The sequence below is a fragment of the Natrix helvetica genome (genome assembly GCF_964273705.1).
Source record: "Natrix helvetica genome assembly, chromosome: Z".
In the NCBI taxonomy this organism is placed as follows: Eukaryota; Metazoa; Chordata; class Lepidosauria; order Squamata; family Natricidae; genus Natrix; species Natrix helvetica.
In genome coordinates, this window is record NC_138554.1 from 61,548,333 (window position 1) to 61,575,524 (window position 27,192).

At 43.4% G+C, this 27,192-nt stretch overlaps 1 protein-coding gene across 2 annotated transcripts in view; it reads left to right on the forward strand.

Annotated features, from left to right (window-relative positions):
- The first annotated feature begins 23,856 nt into the window (after positions 1–23,856).
- BAG1 (BAG cochaperone 1) overlaps positions 23,857–27,192 on the forward strand; it is a 37,834-nt gene continuing 34,498 nt past the window's right edge. The window contains exon 1 of one of the 2 annotated variants that reach the window (XM_081933451.1): positions 23,857–24,072. In XM_081933451.1, the coding sequence (XP_081789577.1) occupies positions 24,024–24,072 (49 nt within the window). In that variant the 5' untranslated portion in view covers positions 23,857–24,023. The remainder of the gene's footprint in view (positions 24,073–27,192) is intronic. The other variant, XM_081933450.1, reaches the window with a different exon arrangement.

The following is a 27,192-nucleotide window of genomic DNA, read 5'->3' on the forward strand; positions in this document are numbered from 1 at the left end:
CCTTTTCTGTGAATGTGTTCAGACTCTTTGTACATCTATTTCTTGCTTTCCATAGAATGCTGCAAAGACTAATGAAAGTGTACTCCAGTATGTGTGAACAAAATCTATAAAGTGAATGGTTCTTTGTACCGCTGAAGCTTAGAAGATTAAATATTCCAAAATATTCATATGTGGGTGCCTCATGCAAATACAGCCAATAGGAAGGACTTTGATTAGATTCATATAATATATTAAGACATGAATTTATAAACCACAATGACCATGTTCAAACATCTCACTGGATTATAATTTTGAATTACATGTGATCCTGGTCTGATGTTAAGTACTAATAAAACCTTTGAAGTTGAATTTTATTTCATGCACATAGGAATCAAAAATATAGGTCCAATACAAACACTTTAGATGGTCAAAATAGATCATAAAGAAGCCCATTTATTATGTTGAGCCAGCATGATTGGAGCCAATACTCCATTTTCCCCCCCACAATAATATACGAGCTGTTTTCAGGAAAAGGTCAACTACAAATCTTGGGCTGCAAAAGTGTATTTAATGCTATTTTTTCTCCAGCATAGACAATTCTTTTATCAATGCTATTTTACTAGGTTAAAAGAATGAGATCTCAGAATCAGAGTTCAATATTGCACTGAATCATGTTTTACAGAATCAAGATTTTCTGAATAAACTATTAGCTGTGATGGGCTGGCTGCTAAAACAGGTTCATGGCATACATTTGAAAGTAAATCAGGAAGACTGTAATTGGGGTTGTGGGTCTGTCTGTCTCACAAGAACAAAGAATGCTTATCAACAAGAAATATGCATGCGTAAAGCTTGTAGCAATTATGGGTAGTTAGAAAGTTGATAAAAGTAACAAGAATTAGACAACTTGCAGACCTCAGCTAAAATTTAGGAATAGAGATGGCCGGCAGCAAATCAAAAGTCTATTAGATAACTCCTGGGGCATTCATTAGCCAAGGCTTAGGAATGGGACAGCTATAGACCAATAGAACAAATTGTAGAATTATTGCTAAAATGTTTATTAGAGGATATTTCATTTCACCTTGTCCCGCTTTCTCCTGTTGGAAGGTTTCAAATCTTCCTTTGCTAGGTTTGAATTTCCCGCTGGGAAGCGTGAAAAATAATTTGAGCGGAACATCTGCATGGAAGCCAGGTATTTTATTTTTCAGGAAGGAGGTACAAGCAGCAAGGTACAAGCAGCAAGGACACCATTCCTGGGCTAGCTACTAAACTGGGATTGACTCGATATTTTATACTCTTTTTATCTTTGAAGTCTGATACTAATGATTCTGGCTTTTGCGTGATTCCTGTGTTAATGGTTTCATTCCTGCTTTGCTCTTTGATTGGCAAGGAGGTGTTTGCTAGTTTGTGTTTGTAATTTTAACTTTATTTGCCCCAAGTATGTTTCCCAAAACTGATACTATCTTTATAACCTGTCTTCAGCACCTTTTTTCTTCCTTCCTTGTCATCCTGGTCTGTCTTTAGCACCTTTTGCTTCCCCCTTGTTACCTAGCCCAATCTCCTCTTGTATCCGCATTTCCTGTTTTTTTCCTCCACTATATTGGAATTTTAATTACTTTGATCTCCCTTCTTGGGCTATCTGTTTCTATGGGGGTTTTAGATGATTATCTATTCCAATGTTTCCGGTTTTTCTTAAAAAGCTTCTAGTGGTGCCTTTGTTTCTGAATTTAGGATTTTATCCTTTTTTTTCTTTTAGTGGTGGTAAAATCCTCCCATTTCCTTCCTACACTCCTTTAGTGAAAAAAGGTGTTGGTCCTTACCTGAGACGCCTCTTCTCGTAGAGTGGAGGTAGCATCCAGACTGGGTTGACCTTCATCCACTCATTGCGAGGACTGAGCCTGACAGTTAATTTAAACCACACACCCTGTCACTAGGCAAAGCCCAGTTCCGACGAAGGATGTCAGACTCGATGCTTCATCGCTTTCAGAAGTTCAGTACATCAGGTTGTCAAGTGTTCATTGTAGAAAGTCTTGTAGAAATGTCTAAAGCAGAAGTCATACGTGTATATAGAAAAACCGCAATGAGAACACCCCCATTCAAGGTCTTGATCAGTGAACCAGTTCTGTCATGGGAGGGGCTGCATGCTACCTCCACCCTACGAGAAGAGGCGTCTCAGGTAAGGACCAACATCTTTTCTCCATAGTGGTGGAGGTAGCATCCAGACTGGGACGTACCAAAGTAACCTTCGTCCCCACCCGGGTGGGTTCATGACTGGTTCTGTAGAGTGCTCGTCCTGTGGACTGTCTGTAGCACCCTACGGCCAAAAGCTGCATCTGCGGATGCGAAAAGGTCCAGTTTGTAGTTCTTGATGAACGGTGAAGGGGTGGCCCAAGTTGCCGCCCTACAAATCTCTGCCAAGGACGCTTGGGCCGCCCAGGCCGCTGAGTTAGCAGCGCTTCTAGTAGAGTGAGCGGTCAATCTACTTGGGACTGGAGCAGAGTTGGAAAAGTAAGCTGTAGCAATACACGCCCGTAACCATCTGCCTATGGTGGCAGAGGAGGCCTTCTTACCCATGGATGATGGCTGGAAGGACACAAATAGAGATTGTATTGTGCAAAAGGGCCGGGTTCTCCTCAAATAAATCTCGAGGGCCCTCCTCACATCCAAGGTGTGCCACTTGCGTTCCAAAGGATGGGAAGGATTTAGACAGAAATTGGGTAACACGAGCTCTTGAGTGCGGTGGAAACAGGAGCACACCTTGGGGATGAAGGAGGGGTCTAGCCATAACACCACCCGGTCCTGATGGAATACGCACAGGTCTTCACTTACCGAGAGTGCTTGCAGTTCTGAGATCCTTCTGGTGGAGGTGATGGCCACCAGAAAGGATACTTTCAGAGTCAAGAACCTGAGTGAGACCTCCCGCAGTGGTTCAAATGGAGTAGTGGTAAGAGCGTCCAGAACTCTGGGTAATTTCCATGAGGGATATCTGTGCACTGTCGGTGGCTTTAGGTTGGACGCTGCCTTGAGGAAGTGATGCACCATGGGCTGCTGGGACAGAGAAGTTGAACCCCCACAAGTTAACACGGAGGAGATAGCTGCCAGTTGGCGTCTGATAGTGTTTGTGGCTAAGCCCTTGTCCAAGCCGTCCTGGAGGAACTCTAGGACGTGAGGAACAGTGGCCCTAAAGGATCCAAGGTCTTACCCGTACACCAGGAGCAGAAAGATCGCCAGGTGGACTCGTAGATGTGATCAGTTGAAGTACGTCGTGCGGCCTGGAGGAGTAATTGCCCTCTCTCAAGATGCTCCGCCTGCAGGAGTCCCCCCTCTTGCAGGCATGGCCCTTGTTGCTTGTAAGGGCCCGCCTTGATGACGGGTTTATAGACCCCGAGAGGTGGAAGAAACGGAAGCTTAGGGGTTTTTTAAATAAATGTTTTTTATCCTTTTTAGGGGGTTCCAGGGAGGGTTTTAGGGTGGGGGGGGGAATCTGTCCAGGAGGGGAGCCAGTGCCAGGCGAACAGGTGAGTCTAGGAGGGAAGTGAGTGTGGTGGAGGGGGGGAGGGGAAAGAACATTCCAATAGAGCAGGGGTGGCGAACACGCGGCTCGCGAGCCGCATGCGGCTCCCGGCCAAAATAAATGAGGCTCTTTGCCTCTTGTCATTATTTACTATACTGTGGCTCGGATCGCACGCTCCCTTTCGGAAGCTGGGGAGGTCCTTTGCAGGCAGCTAGAACGGGCCGCCTGCAAAGGACTTCCCCAGACTTGCTTTGAGGAGCACGGGGCGACTGAGGCTAGTTGTGAAGCCCCAAAGCCCCCACCACCACCAGAAGAACTGCTGCCACCTCCTCCTCATCCTCCTCTAACAGGCAGCACTGCCGGATTTGCCGCCCGGCGCTGCCACTGAGATGAAGCCGCCAAAGCTCCAGCCGGCATCTCCGCGCGTGGCAGCGGCGCCTCCCCTCCGCTCGGAGCAGCTGAGCTCAGTCAGCGCTGGGTTACCCCTGCCCCCTCCTCCTCCGCCGTGCTTTTGAGGAGCCAGTAGGAAGGCGGGGGGGGGAGCAGGGGAAAAAAAGCCTCATGGCTCCTCAAAAGCACGGAGGAGGGGGAGGGGGCAGAGGTAACCCAGCGCTGAGCTCAGGAGCAAATCTGGTGATTCTGTTGGAGGAGGAGGAGGTAGCAGCAGTTATTCTGGTGGCAACTCGTACTCATCGGCATCTTCAGCAGAAGCCCTGCCCACAATGAAGAAAGCAAAGATGGAGCAGATCCACGCAGATGACGTCGCTGCAACATGACTGGAGGAGGAATTCTGGGAGTTGAAGTCCACAAGTGTTAAAGCTGTCAGGTTTGAAGACCCCTGGCGGTTTTTTTCCCTAAAGGGTTAGGGGTGCAAGGGTCTTGTAACTTGACAGCTTTAAGAGTTGCGTGCTTCAAATGCCAGAGTTTCTGAGCCAACATTTTGGTTGCTAAGCAGGAGCGTTGTTAAGTGATACTGATATTATATAACACTTTGAATTAAGCGGGTACCTTGAAGAAACATAACTTTGAGTTTCAAATAATACTGATTTCGTTGTTGTCTTAGGTGACATCTGTGAAAAAAATTCGGGTGCTCATGCATGAAAATGTGCCGCTCAAACACTATACTTTTCTGCTCACATCGAAAAAAAATTAGAGGGAACATTGCTTCCGGGTCTGTTTTGGCAGGTCACTGCGTGGTGTGGCTCTCTGACTCTCACAGTTTAAAATTTTGGCTCTTTTTGTCGAACTTGTTCGCCACCCCTGCAATAGAGGGTTGTCTTATTACATCAGTCGCGGGGAGGAGGGGATGCGAGGACAGGAGAAGACCACAACGTCGGTTGGGAGACCGTGGTTGTTGGTTACACCCGGTCGTTTGTACCAACCCCCGCAATCTAGGTGGTCAGGAACTACAGAGCCAGGGCCTGAGGCTGATGCTCTGCAATGCAAGGTCCGTGACCAACAAGGCCCCCCTCATTAATGAGCTGATCTCAGAGGGGGAGCTGGACCTTGCAGGAGACCTGGTTGGGCCACGAGGGTGGTTTACCCCTCGTGGAAATGTGCCCACCGGGTTTCCGTGCATTCCATCAGCCTCGGGCCCTGGGTAAGGGTGGTGGGGTGGCGGTAGTTATACGGGAATGTCTAGAGCCGAGGGAGTTCACTGTACCTCAGATACCCGGATGTGAGTCCCTTGGTGTGAAATGGGGCCCAGGGAGGCAGTGGGGCTTGCTGATTGTATACTTGGCTCCTCGCTATGCGTCCGCAGCCCTGCCCGAGCTCCTCGAGCTGATCTCAGAGACGGCAGTTGAGACCCCCAAGCTTGTGGTTATGGGGGATTTCAACTTGCCGTCGACGGGGGAAGCATCCGAGGTAGCTCGGGAGTTCATGGCTTCCATGACAGCCATGGACCTGACCCAATTAATTCAGGACCCCACACACGAAGGTGGCCACATTCTGGACCTTGTTTTTGTATCTGAACAGTGGACGAGTGATCTGGGAAGAGGGGATGTAACCATTACCCCCTGTCATGGTCAGATCACTCATGTCTCCAGCTGGACTTCCCTGGCGCTACCCCCCACCGCGAGGAGGCGGAACCAAACTGTCCAAGTTGGTACCGCCCCAGGCGCCTGATGGAACCGGATAGGTTCCAGACGGAGCTTGGGCCATTCCCTGTAGCCCTGACCCGCTCTCGCTCCGAGAACCTAGTGGCCGCCTGGAAGAGGGTGGCCACTGGGGCCCTGGACCGAGTTGCGCCTTTGCGGCCTCTCCTGCGGCGACGACCCACCCGGGCTCCTTGGTTTACCGAGGACCTGAGGGTGATGAAGCGCCATAGGAGACGCCTAGAGGGCAGGTGGAGGTCCTCACGCTCCGAATCTGACCGAACACAGGTAAGAGCCTATTCACGGACTTACCTTGTGGCATTAAGAGTGGCCAAACGCAGACATTGCGCCACTCTTATTGCGTCCGCCGATAACCGCCCTGCCGCCCTGTTTCGGGTGACCCGCTCTCTCTTATCACAGAGGACGCGGGAAGCCCCTTTACAGGGCAGAGCAGAGGAGTTTGGGGAATATCTGCAGGACAAAATCGCTCAGATCCGGAGCGGATGGGCCCCCTTCAGTGGACCAGAGGAGCCGCCAACAGTGAGTCTTGTGAGACCATTCTGGGAGGAGTTTGATTCTGTTGCCCCTGAGGATTTGGATAGGTTGCGTGGACGGCTGCGACCGACCACATGTTTAATGGACCCATGTCCCTCCTGGTTGGTACTGGCATCCTGGGAAGTGACACGAGGCTGGCTACTGGGCTTGGTGAACGCCTCTTTGAGCGAGGGGTCCTTGCCTGCCGCCTTGAAAGAGGCGGTGGTGAGGCCCTTACTCAAGAGGCCTTCCCTTGACCCGATGGAGCTAGCTAATTATCGTCCAGTCTCCAACCTTCCCTTTTTGGCGAAGGTTGTAGAGAATGTGGTGGCCCAGCAGTTTCCACGACACCTTGAGGAATCCGAATATCTAGACCCACGCCAGTCCGGCTTCCGGCCCAGACACAGCACGGAGACGGCCTTGGTCGCGTTGGTCGATTATCTCTGGAGGGCCAGAGATAGGGGTTGTTCCTCTATCCTGGTCCTATTAGATCTCTTGGCGGCTTTTGATACCATCGACCATGGTATCCTATTGCGCCGGCTGGGGGGGATGGGAGTTGGAGGCACCGTTCTGTGGTGGTTTGGCTCCTACCTCTCTGACCGGACGCAATGTGTGTTGGCAGGGGGGCAGAGGTCAACCCTGAGGTCACTCACTTGTGGGGTGCCTCAGGGGTCGGTCCTCTCGCCCCTTCTGTTCAATGCATATGTGAAGCCGCTGGGGGAGATCATCCGTGGTTTTGGGGTGGAGTATCATCTGTACGCTGATGATACGCAGCTGTACATTTCCACCCCAGACCACCCCAACGAGGCTGTCGAGGTGATGACCCGGTGTTTGGAAGCCGTCGGGGTCTGGATGGGGGACAACAGACTCAAGCTCAACCCCTCCAAGACCGAGTGGCTTGTCCTTGTTCTCGGTGAGATAAGGATCCAATGCGTCCCCAAAAAGAGATTTGCCCTTAAAGGGGGCAGAGGCCAACCGCCATTTGTGGTGCACATCTGCCTGCCACTGGCGGAGCCCCAACAGCCTGTGGGAGGCCACAGCAGATGCTATGGCACGGGAGGCAAACCTGGCTGATGTAAGGGTTGCATCAGATGTGAACTGTGAGTTTTTGGGTACCAGGAAGAGGATGGAATAGAAAACCCCTCCCCTCCTGTTCGTGGGGCACCTGCTCTATCGCGTTTATCTCCAGGAGATGGAGGATCTCCTGGTTCATAAGCTAGGAAGTTCCTGGCCTAGCATCTACGGACCCTAACAGGCTGGGCAGCTCCATGGCCAATGACTGCACAACTAGAATGCAAAGGCACTGGCAAATGGTTGGAATCGGAGGCTGTGATTGGCTAGGCTGGAATGAGAGAGAAAAACCAACAAAGGACATTTGTGAGACAATGCAAAAACTTAATACTGACACAAAAGAAGAGGAAAAACAGCCAGGAAAAAATACGGGAGGTGTAAAGGGCCCGCATCCGATGGATGCGAAGACCCTACAGGAGAAGCAGGGAGGGCCAGGCCAAGGATGAAAATTCAAAGAGAAACTGGGCCTGCATGGGATGAAAAAAGCCCTCCCTGAGCCAGTTGCGAAGGCCACAAGTGACCCAGGCACCAGCGCCACCTAGCAAGCGATGTGGGTGGCCAAGGGTCAGCAGGGTGGCCCCGGACAAGCCCCCCGACCACCCAGCGGCCTCCTGGTAAAGCGTGGCTGAGCAGTGGGCCGCAGCCAAAAAGGCGCGAAAAATACGCGCCTAAAAATGGCCTCCGCAACAGCGTGGGGAGGAAGGAGGTGAAAGCGTCGACCGCATGTGCAATCGGCGGTCACTCGCTCCTCTGCGGCAGCTGGGAACGAAGCAGTGAAGGGAATCCAAAAAAGACTCGACTAAAACAACAAACGGGACTGCAGGGACAAGGCAGGATCGAAAAAACAAAGAAAAATCTCGCCGCTTGTGCCACGCTCCTGAAAAGGCGCGCGGCGGGCCTCCAAGCCAGCCCAAACGGCGCGGCAATGGAGCACCCCCCCACCATCACGCTTACCTCCTCGCTTCGTATGCGATCAAAGCAGCTTGTAAACACACAGTTAGCGAAGGGAGAAGAAGGGGAGTTGTAGGAAAGTAAAAAATGGGAATATTTGGAGAGTCCAAGCCAAAAAAATAAGTAATTCAGCTGGAACTCGCAGAGAAGCAATCCGAACAGGCAGACTGAGGAAAAATTCTGGGGAGTAGCCACACTAGGAGGTATGGTGAAAAGAAAAAAAGTTCCTCAGTCCAAGGGCAACCAGACTGAATTAACTCACTGCTTGGACTCCCCAAGCGGTGCACAGGAAAATGAAATGTCACAATAAATTTTAGTTAAATGTAGTTACATTTTGAGTGCTATGTACAACCTAATAATAGCTATAGTCAAATAAATGATGAATAATGATAACAAAGCATTTATATATACTAGATGGATAATATGAAATTTTATACAATACTGTAAGTGAGGATATGGAGATGATGTTGAAAAGCCTTTTTATAAAAGATAAACAATTTTATATACAATAGAATATAAAGATGAAATATCATTGGATGATTTCAGCATGATGTAATAAAATGTCATAATATAAATTTACTTCAAATTTAATATGCCTTATGTTGAAAGGATGTAATAGCTAGGCTTAATGGATGTTTAACAATTATAACAATTTGTATACATGTATATTAGATTGATGATACTAATAATGGGGAAAAAACATGGAATTGAAAATTATTAGAGAATGTTATCAATGCTAAAATAATAGAATGACTTAGAATAGGAGGAAGCATAATAACAACGTATACAAAGATACCTTGATTGTCAATATGTGAATTTTGATAAAATTCAAGTGATGACTATGGAAAGGACACAGAAAGACCTTGTAACTAATCGACACACTGTGTGTATGTAGTTGAAGAGGCTTTTTTTTTTTGAAATTTTTTTATTGTTTTAATTAAACAAAAATACAAAAAAAAAACTTTCTTCATTACATCTTGTAGAAAGCATGTCGATTGGTTACAAATGAATTTTGTGTGTTACTATTCATCCTTCATATTTTAATTTACATTTTAAAATGGAAGATCTTTATATATTTTACCATCAATATACCATCATTCTCATTTAGCTGTAATTATTTAAATATGTTTTTATCTAGAATCATTTGCACTTGAAGACACAGTCATCTACTGGCATTCATTAGCTATTCCTATAAACCTCCAATAATTACCCTTTTATAGCATATTCCCTTTTTTTTCGCAACTCACTATCTAAGGCTTATATCTAATTGCTTTTACCAATGCCAAGACATATAAAAATCATTAAACATTATCCATTAACATTTTCTTAATATTATAGTTATCTGAAAAAAAAAAGATTTTTTTGACATTTATATCACATCTCCTCCCCACCGACCCAAGAAAAATTACATCTTTATAATAAAGTCTAACCAAAAATATATTAGTGGAATTGATAAATCTTTTCCCCAGGTCGCAATTTACAGATTATATCCAAATTATTTTTACTAATTGAGATTTTTACTTCATCATCATCATCATCATCATCATCATCATCATCATCATCATCATTATTGCATCAACAGAATTGTATCACAGCGGCCAGTTGTTTCACCGGATTTGGCATTAATTACTAGTCAGGCCCCACCCAGGGGCCTAGGACGTCGTAACGTATTTTCGTAATATGTGTGCGGATCCAAGCAGTGCGGCCTTTTGCATTTGACTGATGGTGATTTTTTCAATTTTTAACTGTTTTAAATGTAATTCCAGTGTTTTTGGAATAGCACCCAGTGTGCCAATTACCACTGGAATTACCACTGCTGGTTTGTGCCATAATCGTTGGATTTTGATTTTTAAGTCCTGGTATTTCGCGATTTTTTCATATTCCTTCTCGGCGACCCTGCTATCACCTGGTATTGCGATATCTATGATTGTAACCTTATTTTTCTCAACCAGTGTGATGTCTGGTGTGTTATGCGCCAGTATTTTATCCGTCTGTATGCGAAAATCCCACAAGATCTTGACCATCTGACCCTCGACAACTTTTTCAGGCTTATGTTCCCACCAGTTTGTTGCTGTTTTAATATTATAATTTTTGCACAAATTCCAGTGGATCATTTGTGCCACTGAATTGTGCCGCATTTTATAGTCAGTCTGCGCGATTTTTTTACAGCAGCTGAGTATGTGGTCAACAGTTTCATCAACTTTTTTGCAGAGTCTGCATTTGGCATCATCAGAGGATTTTTCGATTTTGGCCTTAATGGCATTTGTGCGGATAGCTTGTTCTTGCGCAGCCAGGATTAGTGACTCTGTTTCTTTCTTTAATGTACCTGTTGTTAACCATAACCAAGTTTTTTTACTGTCCACTTTATCTTTTATTTTTTCCAGAAATTGACCATGTAATGCTTTGTTCTGCCAACTCTCCACTCTTGATTTTATCACATCTTTTCTGTATTCTTGTTTCGTCTGTTGGGCCTTCAATAGATTTTTGTTCTTTACTTCGATTAATAGATGTTCTTCACTTTCTTTTAAATAATCAGCCAGTGCATGTTTTTCTTCTTCAACTATTTGCTTCACTTGTAATAATCCTCTGCCACCTGATTTTCGGGGCAGGTATAGTCTATCAGTGTCACCGCGTGGATGTAAACTATAGTTTAATAATAATAGTTATTATTATTATTATTATTATTATCATCATCATCATCATCATCATCATCATCATCATCATGAATTATTAATTAACAAAACATTTTTTAAAGAAAACATTCTAAAAGTGTCTAGGAAATCCTACTTATTAATCACCAAAAGTTAACTAAGTTTTAAGTTATCAACCTTCATCATCAGCCTGTGTCTTTCCAGGAACAAAACTGTCTTATCTCTTTAGCCAGTTGTTGTGTCAATTCTCTTATAAACTTCTTTATAAAGTTTTTAAAAACTTCTCTCTGCATTTTTTTTGCTTGAAAGATCTCTCATATAGTCTTGTTGACCTTGAATTAGTATTAAAATTGGTGTGTCTTTAATTATCCAATGTCTTTCTAAGGCTGTTTCTCTTCTTAATTCCATCATCAAATCCATATCTTAAAGGCTATTCATGCTCTTTTAAAAAAAGGCCCATTTTCGTGAAAAATGAGCCATTTTGGGGAGAGTGCAAAAACTTTTTTTTAATTTGCCTCTTCAAAATCTTGGTGCGTCTTATACTCTGAAAAATACGGTAGTTAATTCGCATTTAATGTTAAGGGTTCAAAGAATGTCAGGCTGAATGATCGGCCCCACACATTTTCACATCACCAAATCTGGCCCTCCTTGCAAAAAGTTTGGACACCCCTGTTCTATATCTTCACTCTCTTCTTTAATTTTTGAGGCTCCAGTCCCTTCATCTTTTGTTGAGCCAGATAATAATCTATCTAGCTTCTTATCAAACCTCTCAAATCCTTCCAATATCTTTAAAATTCCATCCAAAAAATCTTGGTAGCTTAGGGTTTCTTCATCTGTATATGAATGCATATTTTCCAGAAGAAAAGAAAAAGTTTGAAATCCACTGCTACTCTCGCCTTCAATATCTCTTTTATGTATAATTTTTTATTTTATTTTAAAATTGCTTAAACATAAGATCCTTTTAATTTTTTCAAGAAGAAAAAAGAAATGAGGGTTCTATCTTTTCTTTTCTTTCCCTTCCCTTGTCCAAAATATTCCACAAGGACAGATGCAAGAAAAACAGTTCATGTCCTTGAGCCAGTATCAGTCTCTACAGACAAGCTGCAAACCCTCTAGTTACAATGTCAACAAACTCAGAGAAAATAGAGCAAAGGATACTTTGTTTCAAAAGGAGAAAAAAACCAAGTTCTGGTTTTCGAATGGCAGATTCAACTTTCTCTTATTCGTATCAAGCTTAAGGAGAACAAAGATCTTTAAGTGTCTTTAATAAAATTTAATAGTCAGAAAGAGAAAGGGTTATTAAAGTGAAAAAAGTTTTAGATCAGTCAAAAAATAAAGGTAGCACAAATTAGGAGGAAAAATCAATTCATTCACTTAAGAGGAGAAACAGGAAGCATTTCAATCACTTCAATCCACAAAACGCTGTTACATAGAAGAGGAAAAAAAAACTTTCTAAGGGAATCCAATAAAGATAAATTTCGCCACTTTATTCTTTTGCTTAAAGGACTAATTTATCTTTTAAAAAAAAGTTTCTTTGGGCAATCATTCTCAAAGAAAAAAAAACCTCACCAGCTGGACTCACTTTCACCTTCTTTCCGGAGCCGTCTCCGACTTTGTCAGCCTGGGAGCTGTCTGTTTACCGCCGGCTTGGAGAACTTCCCTTGGGTCAATCAGGGACTTTGTGGTGTCCCTGAGACCAGCAAGGATTTGTCTCCCTGTCACCATCTCTCTGGGACGGTTTAGGTCCCTATGGACTGTGCAGCAGGTAAAAGAATCAATGGCGGTCTTGGACTGTTGAGACCGTACGTTGTGTCATCACGATGTCTGGCTCGTTCTCCAGTTGAAGAGGCTTTTATGTTATATGTGTTGTGTGTTTGTGTTTGTCTGAAAATAAAATATATTTTTTTTAAAAAAGCAAGGAGCAGGAACCAGTGGAGGAACAGAAAGAGGCAAAATGTGGAGGAAAGGTAAGGACTGGATAGGAGACATCCTAGGGGATAAGGGGTATCCGCCTGAGATCCAGGCTTAAGTAAAAGGCAAACAAAGGCAAAGACCGGACAGGAGACATCCCAGTGGATTAGAGGAATCCACCTAAGATCCGGCTTTGAAATGGAAAACTGGTAGCAAAAAGGCATCCAGTCCAGGAGTGACAGGGAAGGGAAGCTGCCGAAAGATTTGTCCGTGGGTTGTATTTTGCTTCAATCTGAAATATTAGGAGGATTAGATATAGGGATCAAAGGCAGCCTTTTTCTCATTATTGTATGTCTGTCTGGCCTTAACTTTCCTTGGAGAATCCAGGTGATTTTTGGCCATTGCAGGGACCTCATAATATGGGACTTATTGAGCAACTAAAAACAATATTGCAGAAACAAAAGAGTCAGACAGAGATACAATATTTGAGTTTGTTTATGAAACTTGTTAATAGTCTATTTCTGCTAAAGGAGTGTGGAGGTAATATATATGTGTTTCTATGTTGTCTCATTTCCAAGACTTGGGAGCGGAGTAAGACCCTCTAATAACAATAAACAAAAAGGCATTATTATTTATTATTCTACTTTAAAAAAGGGATTTGGAAAAAAATGGAGTTTATTGGCTTGTGAAAGCTCCCTAAACTAATAATAATAATGATTGGTTTGCCTGGAGAAAGTATGAAAGGAAATATTTGTATATGGATTTTTTATGCAACCAGTTTGAATGGAGGATAAATGTATAAGTATACTGATGTATAAATGCTTGTGTGTGTTGAGTTCCTATCCCCAGTCTGTGAAAGGGGTTAATTATTTTGATTCCCTTTCTTATGTAGGAAGTTATCACCCAGCCCTCTCCCAGAAAAATGAAATATCCTAGGAAATATTGAAAAGGCAGAATATTTCTCTGGATGTGAAAAGAAACATGTTTCAAAAAGACAAGGTAACTCTCCCTGCAGCTTCCTGCCCCCATGAGCCATTAAAGCCTGAGCCAGTCCCTTTACATAATAAAAGAGTTCTCCCCTTCAGCTCCAGGGGGATGGGAATGAAGGCATGATAATATAAGCCTTTACTCAACTGACCACATGTCATCTGAACTCAACCAAACCTGGATTCAAAACTCAGCCTAGAGGGTTGCCCTTGCATGGGCCCATGCGAGTTTGACAACCAATCAGAATAAATTTCTTACACAGGAACAGGAAACAGATAGGTGGGGCCGAACAGATTATAAAAAGCCCTGCAAGCCCTTCTTCAACCCTTCTTCCCTTTTCTTCTTCATCACCTAACACCTGGAAGCATGTGATCACCTTTTTCCCCAGGACTTTCAGCCAGGCGGTCCTGTCCTCCATTAAAACATTAAACCATCTTTGTAAGCAGCCTCCATGCCTCCAGTGTCTTTTTCCCACCTTGGGGGCGAACCCAGAAGGACATTTCTTCCAACAATTGAAGAAACCCAGTGCTCTTCCGGTTAAACTGGAGGACTCGGAGACTGGTCTGCCAACCCCTGCTTACTAATGGAATGGGACAGCCCAGACACAGAGATCTCAGAGAAGTGGGGAGGCTGAGGAACAATGTAATCAAACAGCGAGTGACTCTTGTGACATCCAATCATGTTCAAAACTAAAACCAGAGATGCAGTCTCACTCAGAGAAAATATAGTGGTAGGAGGAGGAAATAGATTCTGCTGAGTACTAGTTTACACACCATTTTCTACTTCTGACCTTTATAACTGGAACAAAATCCCAGGTATAGGGAAGACCCAGAGAAAATGCACTCTGTTGTTATCTGTTATAAGAACACATAGCCCCACTTGGGCAGACATTTAGCCATTGATGGGCCAGAGAAACAGAGACTGGGGGGGGGGGCAGTGGAGCAGCAATTAAAAATCTGATCAAACACTAGTAAGAATTCATATTAAATCCTACTTAATGGTGATAGAAGTGGCAAAACGGCAATATTTTTCCGCTCTTATCACGTCCGTAGATAAGCCCAGCCGCCCTGTTTAGGGTGACCCACTCCTTACTTAACCAAGGAATTGGGGAAGACCCCTTGCAGGGTAGGGCTGAAGAATTTGTTCAGTATCTGCAGGATAAAATCGCTCAGATCCGGACAGGCTTGGACTCTGACTGGGTAGATTCGGGCGAGCCGACGGGGATGAATCTTGAGGAGACAATCTGGGATGGGTTTGACTCTGTGACCCCCGAAGGCATGGACAGGATTATGGGGAGACTCAGTGCTGCCACTTGTGTTCTGGACCCGTGTCCCTCTTGGTTAGTTTCGGCTTCCCGGGAGGTGACACGAGGCTGGCTCCAGGCAATTACCAATGTTTCATTGAGAGAGGGGTTCTTTCCCACCACCTTGAAGGAGGTGGTGGTGAGGCCCCTCCTTAAGAAGCCTTCCCTGGACCCAGGTTCTTTAGCCAACTATCGTCCGGTCTCCAACCTTCGCTTTGTAGCGAAGGTTGTCGAGAGTGTGGTAGCACGTCAGCTTCCCCAGTACCTGGAAGAAGCTGTCTACCTGGATCCATTTCAGTCGGGGTTCAGGCCCGGCTACAGCATGGAGACGGCATTGGTCGCGTTGGTCGATGATCTCTGGCAGCCCGGGACAGGGGCTGCTCCTCTGTCCTGGTCCTATTAGACCTCTCGGCGGCTTTCGATACCATTGACCATGGTATCCTACTGCAACGACTCGGGGGGTTGGGAGTGGGGGGCACCATTTTACTGTGGTTCTCCTCCTACCTGTCGGATCGGTCACAGTTTATGTTGACTGGAGGGCAGAGATCGACCCCCAGGCGCGTCACTTGTGGGGTGCCCCAGGGGTCGGTTCTCTCACCCCTCCTGTTCAACATATATATGAAACCACTGGGCGAGATCATCCGTGGTTTGGGGGTACGGTATCATTAATATGCTGATGATACCCAACTTTTCATCTCTACCCCAAACCACCCAAACGATGCCCTCAACGTGATGTCCCAATGCCTGGAGGCTATGCGGATCTGGATGGGAAGGAACAAGCTCAAGCTCAATCCCTTCAAGACTGAGTGGCTGTGGTTTCCATCATCCCGATTTGTACATCTTGTTCCATTTTTGACGATAGGGGGAGAAATTTTAGCCCCCTCAGAGAAGGCTCGCAATCTGGGAGTCCTCCTGGATATGCGACTTAGTTTAGAAGAAAACCTGACGGCCGTGAGCAGGGGGGCCTTTTACCAGGTTCGCCTGGTACGTCAGTTGCGCCCCTTCCTGGATCGGGATGCTCTGTGCACAGTCACTCATGCCCTCGTCCTTTCTCGCCTGGACTACTGCAATGCTCTCTACATGGGGCTGCCCTTGAAGAGCACCCGGAGGCTTCAGCTGGTCCAGAATGCGGCCCCGCGGGTTGTCATGGGGGTACCTAGGTGCTCCCATGTTACACCTCTTTTAGGCGGCCTGCACTGGTTGCCGGTTGTTTTCCGGGTGCGATTCGAGGTATTAATTATGACCTTTAAAGAGCTCCATGGCTTAAGCCCAGGGTACTGTGAGACCACCTACTGCCACCAGTAGCCTCCCACCATCCAGTACGATCCCACAGAGTTGGCCTCCTCAGGGTGCCATCGGCCAGACAGTGTCGGCTGGTGACCCCCAGGGGGAGAGCCTTCTCTGTGGGAGCACCTTCCCTCTGGAATGAGCTGCCCCCAGAGCTTCGCACAATCCCTGACCTACAGTCCTTCCGACGCACCCTAAAAAATTGGCTTTTCCAGCAAGCCAGCCTGGCCTGTTAATTTTAACTCATTTTTAAATGTATTGTCCTATAAATTCGGTTTGGTTTTTTTGGATATGTATTTAATTTAACTTTTGGGATGTGTGTTTTTTAATGTTGTACGCCGCCCTGAGTCCTTTTGGAGAAGGGCAGCATATAAATCCAATAAAAACAAAACAAAAACAAACAAACAAACAAAAACAAAAAGAAGAAGAAGAAGCATGAGAATGACAGCCGCTGGGAATGCCCCCCTCACAGAGCCAGAATGGGATCTGGATGATGATGGGGACAATATGAGGCTACAGAATTCTCAATCTTATATGGAATCCAAAAATGAAGTTCCCTAAATTAAGACTCTTGCAAAAGTATATGAAATAAGGCAAAAGAAAGATGAGAGGACTTTTTTTGAAAGAATATACCAGGATTTTACGTGATACACTGATTTAGATCATGAAGCCTCAGATAATCATGAAATGATAAACATGATTTTTATAGGGAAATCAGCAGAGGATATTAGAAGAAAGTTACGGAAAGTTGAAGGAGGTCTGTGGAAAGACATTTCAGACTTTGTTGAGATAGGTTACTGGAGGGTAAGAAGAAATGAGAAAGAAATTTAGAAGACTCACCAAAATGCTATCTTCCTAGCAGATGTCCTTAGGCAGGAAAAGGTGGGAGGAAGGGGGACAAAGCGGAAGAAGTGGCGAGGAGTGGGAGTTTAGGGAATCTGAAAGTAGTCTGGGCATGGAAGAGGAAAGGTCCCCTTGGGACCTTACCAATGTGCTATATGCAGAAAAGAAGAATATTGGAAGAGTGGATACCTGGTGGCTATAGCCATGCAAGCAGAAAAAGAAGGGTGAAGAGGCCAGGGGCAGGGAGTTGTTGCTCCCCCAACCCACCTCTGTGGAAGTCCAAATTGGGGGATCTAAACATAAGATGTTAACAGATACAGGAGCCAGTAAATCTGTTTTTAACAGACGCATTGTTCCTCGGACTACCGATGAGATACCTTTTGTTGGGGCTTCAGGAAAGGCTATAATGTGCCTGAAACAACGAAAGTCCAAATTGCACAGCAGAAGGTGAAAACTTAGGGTATGGCATCTCTACAGGACAGCAGAGACTGTTAGCCTAAAGCAATCTATTAAAGCCCTCTGTTATTAGAAAACAATTGGGATTCTTGGGGATGGCTGGTTTTTGGAGAATTTGGATTCTTAATTTTTGATGTATTGTCAAGCCCCTTTATGAGGCTGTTAAAGGGGGGGGGGGTATTTGAATGGACTGGAGAATGCCAACAAGCATTTACACAAATAAAGAGTGAGCTTATGAAAGCACTGGCACTGGGGCTTCCACTAGACCTTTTACCCTCTGTACATGAGTGGAAAGGCATTGCTGCAGGAGTTCTCACTCAGAAACTAGCTCATGGCAAAGGCCTGTGGCATATTTTAGTAAGCAAATAGATGGGGTGGCATTGGGATGGCCTGGATGTCTGAGAGCTGTGGCAGCAACTGCCCTGCTAGTTGAGGGAGCCCGAAAGTTAACACTGGGACAACGACTAATAGTCAAAGTCCCACACGGGGTTCAGGAGATTATTGAAGTGAAGAGAGCATTTTGGATGATGGGGCTGCCAAGAAAAGTATCAGGCTATCCTGCTTGATTCCCCAGCCATACAATTAGAGGTATGCAATACCCTTAATCCAGCCACACTCTTGCCCCAGGTGGATACTGAATTGTGTCATAATTGCGTACAAGTGTTGGATTCTGTATATGCCAGTAGACCCAAATTTAGTGATCAGCCTCTCCCAAATGCTGACAGTGAATGGTTTACAGATGGTAGTAGCTTTATGATGGAAGGTCTGAGAAAGGCAGGATATGCAGTGGTCACACTGTGGGAAGTTATAGAAACCAAATCACTACCAGTAAACACTTCAGCTCAACTGGCTGAGCTGGTAGGTCTAACTAGAGCTTTACAACTGGCTGTAGGACTAACAGTAAATATTTACGCAGATGGCAAATATGCCTTTTGGAATCTTGCACGCCCATGGAGCTTTATGGAAGGAAAGAGGATTATTAAATGTAAAGGGGTCAACTATTAAGTATGGTCCACAAATTTTACAATTATTGGAAGCAGTCTGGCAGCCAAAAGTAGCAGCAGTCATACATGTCAAGGGGCATTCTAAGGAAGACACCCTTTACAGGAAAGGGAACTGGGCTGCAGATAGGGCTGCTAAGGAAACTGCCCTACAACACTCAGAATGACCAGTTTCCCTAATTCCGATGTCTCCATCCATACCCACTTCCCCACCCTCTTATACACCCGGGGACAAGGCATGGACCAAGTTTATCGGAGGCATGGATGGGAATGATGGGTGGTGGAGGGTAGAGAACAAATTTATTCTACCAGATACACCTCTAAGGATTCTTTTATAACAAATACATGCTGGCACACATTGGGAGTCAAAAGCACTGGTAAATTTTGTGACATGCTGTGCAATAGGCAAGGATCTCTAATCCTCTATCTCCAAACTGTAGCAGCTTGTCTGATCTGTGACAGAAATAATCCAAAAGTGGACAGGTGCCTACTCCTATGAGTCCAACTTAAAGGCACACTTTGCACCCAGGGACAATTTGAGAAATAGATTTCACTCCATTACCTGGAAAGCAAGGTTTTAAGAATGTTTTGGGACTAGAATGTACCTTCACAGGATGGCCTGAGGCTTTTGCTCGCAGGACTAATAAAGATAAAGTAGTAAACATCCTACTCGAAGAAATTGTTCCTAGGTTTAGGCTGCCAAGTAGTACATCATTTTATTGTGACCCATATTTCATAGCTAAGTTTGTGTGAACAGTTAAACATCACTTGGAAGCTTTACTCAGCCTACCACCTGGCAAGTAGTCCTATGAAAAAATTGTAAAGATTTACAAAAACAACAGCTAGCTAAGCTATGTTAGGACGCTCACCTGTCCTCACTGCAAACTTTGCCACTCACGTTGTTGGGGCTTCACATTACACTTCGAAAGCAAATAGGCTTGAGCCTCTTTGAGGCCCTTTTTGGACGACCACATCCCTTCCTAAAGGCAGAGAAGAGGTTCATCCCATTGGTGGGTGAACTGACCATGTACCAATATGTAAGATGACTCGCTGGGGTTATGTTTTCTTTCCTGTTATCTGCAGGACTAGATCATCCAGTGCATTCATTTAAGCCTGCAGACTGGATGCTTGTAAAGATGTGAGGACCAAAAACCTCCTTGGATGAGAAGTGGAAGTGACCGTTTCAAGTGCTTCAGACCACCCATACAGCACTAAAAGTGAAAGGCCTGGCATCTTGGATACATCACTTCCAGAGTGAAGAAATACCCATGATCTGCCCTTCCGGATTCTTGGACTACGCAGCCTGTGACTTTCTCAGTAGAAGAATTGGGACTTAAGTTATTGTTCTGGAATCAAAAGCCTCCGGAACCATAGTTGTGTGAGAGGAGAACTGTGATCTCCCTTAGGTGTTTTCTCAATTAGAAAATTTTCCCCAAAGGTATTTGTAGCTACCCACACTAGGATTTACCCAATTATTACCACTATCTGATTGGTGCGTCTGTGTCTATGAAGGCTAAGATATTAAGACAAATAGACTTAACAACTGTTGGGATGAGACCATATGATTTGTTATGTATCTGTGCCCTTCCCACCCACCTACATTAAGCCCACTTTACCTGAAAGAAAGATTGGAAACCATAGGGATCTTGAACAATCCAGAAAGTATCTGAATAACTACCAACCCCTTACTTTGTTCTGTGGGCTCTGGTTCCTCAGTAATGCCTTGTATCATATACAAGCAGTGAAGGAAATCCTAGAACAAGAAGCCATTTGGACAATGACAGTTCAGAATAGAATGGCTCTAGATATGATATTGTCTCCTAAGGAGATGTGTGTGCACTACTTGGACAACAATGCTGTGTCTATATTCTGGACAAATTGGAGGAATTCCACAACTGAACTACACACATCGCAAAGATAGCTGCAACACCGTCCCCCCACAAGGACGAACAGAAAGACTAGTGGCATTGACTGACAGGATAGTTGCCTGATTTCACTGGTTAAGTACCTAATAATGACCCTGGCAGGCATAGTCATTGTTCTCTTAATCACCTGTTGTGCATTACAATGTCTTTTACTTTGCCTTTCCACCTATAAGCAAACTACAGTGGGGAGGGGGGGGGAGACTCCCAGGATGCAGATATTGATGTTGGGTGAATCTTGGAAAATTACATCATTTTCAGATTCAAAGGGAGTGAATGATGGGCTGGTTGCTGAAGCAAGTTCATGGCACATATGAAAGTAAATCAGGAAGACTGTAATTGGGGTGTATGGGTCTGTCTGTCTCACAAGAACAAAGAATGCTTATCAACAGGAAATATGCACATGTAAAACTTGTAGCAATTATGGGTAGTTAGAACGTTGATAAAAGTAACAAGAATTAGACAACTTGCAGACCTCAGCTAAAAGTTAGGAATAGAGATGGCCAGCAGCAAATGAAATGTCTATTAGATAACTCCTGGGGCATTCATTAGCCAAGGCTTAGGAATGGGATATCTATAGACCAATAGAACAAATTGTAGAATTATTGCTAAAATGTTTATTAAAGGATATTTCTTATTATTTCACCTTGTCCCGCCTTCTCCTTTAGTGAAAATGTATAAAGCTTACTCAATCCTTTGTTGTTGGCCTTTTGACCAGGAACCCTTTTCCTTGGAGTACTCCAATAAAAAACAATCAGAAAACCTGCACCTCGTGTCTGGCGTCCATCATTGGCTTCGGCACCAGGCTCAAACCCGAATTGGGGACAACAGCTGTGTTCACACAAGACATTAGCTGAAATTCATGGTTTTAATACCACAATGACTTGATTGTAGAGATATTCAATATTTGGGTCCAAAAGGGAAACAGTTCTTTGAATCCAGCACAGATATCTTTAATTCTTACCCATTTTGAATATTGTGCATTCCTATTAGGTTCATACAAGAGACTAAACTTGAATAAAATGTATGGTTTAGTATGCTATGTGAACTAGGTCCTATGTTCAGTTTGCATTTACAGAATAAGTAATCTAAGGTAATAGAAGCCTCAATGTCCTCTTCAAATATTAAAGTCATTTTACACATACACACTTGTTCCTGGATTCAGTGTAATAAACTACAGCCTCTGTTTCTTTGTTGAATTAAGTTGTCTATGAGCCCTTGAGCTGGCAGAAAATTGTACAGCATAAAACATGTTTCTTCAACTGATGATTGATATTCTTCCATATACACTGTATAAACAACTGATGCTTCCCTTGCTTATAATGTACAGTACATGTTAAAGAGAGGGATTGATGGATTCCCCCATATTTGTTTTTCTCCTCTTTTGAATAAGCATTACAGTACTAGCTAGCAGGAAACAACTACCAATCACTTTCCTTGTTTTCATTTATATGCTGTAAGGTAGTAGATGAAAAGTTAATTCCATGAGATGGAATAAGGAAGACAAGAGTTCTGATTGATGGCTTGACCAAGAGTTTAGCTACCTATCAAAATTCATTCTGACTGTATGCAAGTGTAGTTGTAGTCAAATAAGTGTAATTATCAGCCAAAACAAGGCAGTTATAGAAGAATACCACACCTATGTTCAAAAGCAATGCAAGGAGTAACTTGGGAGATTTGCAATATCTCAGGGGTTGCCACAAAGAAGAGGGAGTCAAACTATTCTCCAAGGCACCTGAGGGTAGAACAAGAAGCAATGGGTGGAAACTAATCAAGGAGAGAAGCAACTTAGAACTGAGGAGAAATTTCCTGACAGTTAGAACAATTAATCAGTGGAACAGCTTGCCTCCAGAAGTTGTGAATGCCCCAACACTGGAAGTCTTTAAGAAGATGGTGGATAGCCATTTGTCTGAAATGGTATAGGGTTTCCTGCCTAGGCAGGGGGTTGGACTAGAAGACCTCCAAAGTCCCTTCCAACTCTGATATTGTATTGTATAATATAGGGAGACTTGCACAACAGATACAGAAAACCTCCTCTCACTTTACAGTAGGGTGTATTCCTCCCCTCCCCAATCTTATCTACTGCCATTGCCCATCAGCCACTCTTCAGACATAGCTCTCTGAACTGTGGTCAGTTTGTAGACCAGTAGAAGGGCAGCCTGGTTCAAAAAGTAGACTTTCCATATAAAGCAAAATAGCCCTGAGCAAGAGAGAGGAAGGCACATGCCAGCCTTAGCCCAATTCAGCCAGTAGGTGCCAAACTAATTCCAGCCCTGGGGTGGGAGCCGCAATGTCACCTGATTTCAATAACATCCAAATAATTGGTAACATACAGATTCTTCAGCACAAAAAATGCCTTGTTGCTTTTGGGAGAGAGGGGGAAGCAGTCTTTCAGCATTTGAAATATAGTTATGGATAACTGAGCTGTCTCAGTTATGAGTTCCGAGTGGGATGAATACAACGTCATAAAGGTATGGCAGTAAAAAGAGATACTTGTGCAGACTCAGGTAAAGGAAATAAAAGCCAGAGAAAAATGCTAAACAAAAGATGAAATGGACTGTTTTACAGTGCCACATATTATGGATCTGTCCAGTTTAGAATTCCTCTATTTTTATGATTCATTGTATTGTATTAAAACACTGAACTGGATTAATGTTTCAAAATCATTTTGCGAAGCTGGAAGAAAAGCTCTTAATGTTCATTCTTGGTCTGGATAAAACTGGGAGCTTTACAAACTGTATGTAAAGAATTATGGTTCCAAGCGCTTCTCCATTAGTCTGCATCCAGATACCACATTGAATTTGAAATAACCTAGTTACTTATTCTAGCATGCAGAGTGAATCCAACCATATTTATGATTCAGAGTGCTATGAATATTCAAATACTGAGGTTAATAAAGTATATTTATTTATAAATGTTGTGTAAAAGTAATATTTCAATTACTTCAAAACATAAATCTGGTGGATTTCAGGTCTCTTTTTTCTGTCAGAGTCCAATCACAAAATCTTGCTCTGGTACTACAATACAATATGATTTGTATGATTGATACATAGGTGCAACCGGTACTTTGGACATTCAGTTTGAACAGACAAGAAAAAATGTACATATAGACTAAATTGGTAATTATGAAATAGGAGTGGGAAATCCCTTTATTACTGCTAGAACAGTCACCTCCGCCTTACAAAATTGTGTTACTGTAAAAAAAATTCTTTGATATGGTATGATAGAATAAACTATGCTAACAATTTTCCTTCTGCACAAATGAACGTCTAAACGCTGCTTGAACTTGGCTCTCAGAAATACCTTGCAGTACCTTATTTGTAGTACAAGGAAGGCGGTACTTCTTTGCCCTCCAATCACCGCTATCAAGACGAGGGGCTGGTTATCGGAAGTTTTCTGGCGTCACATTCCTTCTTCCCTCTTTTTTTCTAGGCGCCGGGCAGTTTCCGGGCTAGGAGGAAGGAGAAGCGGTTGCTGGCCATCTCAGAGGCAGCTCGAGCGGAGGGGTGGGCGAACAGGAATGGCGGGACCTTACGAGAGCTCGGCTGTGATAGTAACGGTCACGTACGGTAAGAAGCCGTGCCAGAAAACGGGGGGGGGGGGAGTGGGAGAAGTCTTCCTCGCTGACTTGTTGCGGCTTGGCAATGACAAGACGCTGATTCTTGGCTGTCTCAGCCACGCATGACAGCCATCAGACTAACCGGTTTGGGAGGAACGGTGTCCACGGATACTGTATAGGATTTTTTTGGATATTTCTTGTTTGCGCCTTCCATTTCCCCATTCTTAATTTAATCTATCTCTTGGCCCGGTGATTACTTCTCCCAGCAGAAGTAGCCATACTGTATTTTGGTGAGAGTGTGTGTAAATTAAAAAAAAAAAAAAGGTAAAGGTAAAACTAAATTTCGACTACTTCATGCTTGGAGGCGCTTTTACCTACTTAATGCTGGTCGACAGAGGCCATCATCTGCTCTTAAAGAGCGGCCAGCCAGATTGTTTAATTGTAATATTAATTATTTTTTTAAATTCTGTAAAACATTTTGATCTACAAAGTTAAACATACTACTGTGGCATTTTTCCTACATACATTTGTTAATTGATTAGTAAAGAATTCATCTATTTCCTCTGCTTGGTTGGATGGTCTGTAATATATATCTATAGCAATGTCATCCCCCCCCCCCTTATATATATATTGACCAATATGGATTCTAGGAGGTTTTCATTTTTAGTTGTGTAGTGATGTATATATAATGCAACTCCAACTCCAATATATTTCAGTAATGACAACTATATCATATTTATCTTCATGCACTAGTACTTCAAGTTCGCCCTGTTTGTTCCCTAAACTTTGAGCATTAGTGTACAGGCATTTGAGTCCTTTATGGGTCTTGGGTATGTTTCTTATATCTTCTATTTTGTAATTGGGTTTTCTATCCTTTCCATTTTTCTCTAGTTGTGTTTTTTGTTTTCTTCTTCTTTCTCTTTATTCTCCATCTCCTTATATAATTGGATAGCTTGTGGTTTTTGCTTAGAATTAGGTTCTAAAGGTCTTGAAGATTGACTTTCTCTCCTCTCTCAACCTTAGTTTAAAGCCTTTATTATTATTATTATTATTATAAGCAGAGGTGGGTTGCTAATCTTTTTACTACCGGTTTGGGCACACTCTCGCACTACGGGGTGGGGGTGGGGGCGGAGCCTCCCACCATCTTTACTACCGGTTCGGCCGATCCAGACCAAACCAGCAGCAACCCACCTCTGCTTATCAGATGAGCCAGTCATTTTCCAAATATATTATTTCCAGTTCTTTTGAGATTCACTCCATCCCTTGCCAGTAACCCTTCTTGTAATGCAGACCATGGTTTAGGAAACCATCTTCAAGGTAATGCAGACCATGGTCTAGGAAACTGAAGATTTTTTTATGACAACAGTTTTTAAGCCAGTGATTCATTCTAAAATCCTTTCCTCTCTCACTGGATGTTGGCCATTTGTAAAAAATATAGATGAAAACACCACTTGTGCTCCTAATTCTTCAACTTTCTCCCCTAGCTGTTTGTGATTTCTTGTTATTGTTTTTAGATTCATTGTTGTGTCATTGGTCCCTTCGGGGAGAGGGGGTGGTCTATAAATACAATAAATAAATACAATAAATAAGAAAATTGTAGCAAATCCATAGGATTGATTATTTTAGTAATGTTCTCAGTTACATCTTTGATTTTTGCTCCAAGGAGACAGCATACCTCCCTAGATTGACTGTTCGGTCTGCAGACTATAGTTTCTGTTTTTCAAAGAATCAAATCTCATATCACCAATATTCACCTATTTTACCCCCAGGGAAGTCTGGGATACTATTCTTCCTGACTGTCACAGGAATGCTGGGTTGTGTCTTATTTTTAGAAACTATTGATGACTGCTCTTTTGTAGGTGTCTGCATATTTTCTTCCAGGGGAAGGCTATGAAAGCAAATGTTCAGTTCCAGAGGGCTTCACTGGGGTGAGCTAAGGTAGATAGTTGGGGTTTTGCTCTTGGTTTCTGTTTTCTTCTAAAAGTGACATGTTCCATTGGTCTTGTTGTTTGGGTTCATATATAGGATCATTTTTTGGGGAAGCTGTTTGTTCCCTATTGTGTTCAATTTCAGTGTATTGGTTTTCTTCTTTTGTTCATACATGGGGTCATTTTTTTAATTAGCTGTTTGCTCCCTAGTGTGTTTAATTTTGATGTAGTCTTGTTTAGGTTGGGGATTCTCAGTTTGTTCGTTGAATTTCAGAGTTCCTAGAGTTGCTTCTAGACCCTTTACTTTTTCTTCTAGTAATTTGTATGATTTACATTTGATACATATTTGTAGTTTGTATCGATCCAGGCAGCACACAAGCAAATAATTCAGCAGGATTCATTTTATAGAAGAAACTTCTTTATATATAAAAATATAAAACATGATGCATGTATACAATACCCATGCAGCTCTTGCAATGTTGAAGAGAGAACTAGTAGCACATTCACTCAAGCAAAGACAAACTCACTCTCACAGCACAGAACAGTTAAGCTAAGCCATGCCCAGGCTCCAAGCCATCTCACATGGCTCACACAACAAAATTCTGTGTCTCAGTCACCAAACAGTTCCCATTGGCTTACTTGTTGCTTTGACTATTCCAGTTCATAAATTATTATATACTAACAATACATATATAGTTTGGGTCTTCTGTGAGCATAAGCTCAAATATATGACATAGTTTGCTGATCTAATAAAAATATTAGGTCAGAAAAATAGGTTACTTTGGTGTCTTATCCCAACGTGATTTTCTCCCTGCTGCAGACAGCTGATTTGCTGCCAAAACTGGTATTTTTGGCTACACATAGCTCCCTAGATTTGAATGTGAGCTCCTAGAAATGATCCAAAATTACCATTGGAACTACCTGAAAAGGAATCTTGATGATTGCAATTTTTGGTATGAGTGGCCAGAGCATTGGGTTTCCACCATTTACTTTCAGCTATGTTTTTTAAACCTGCTTTGATTTTAATCCCACATTTTGATATTTCTTTTTCCTTTTGACCTTTAGTTTTAAATACTAATCAACTTGTTGAATGTTGAATTATTCTAAACCCTTGGTAGTATTTAAAGTAGATTCTCTGTGCTTTCTCTTATTACTCGATAGCGGTTCTAAATTAATTTCATTATCTATCTATGGAATTGCAT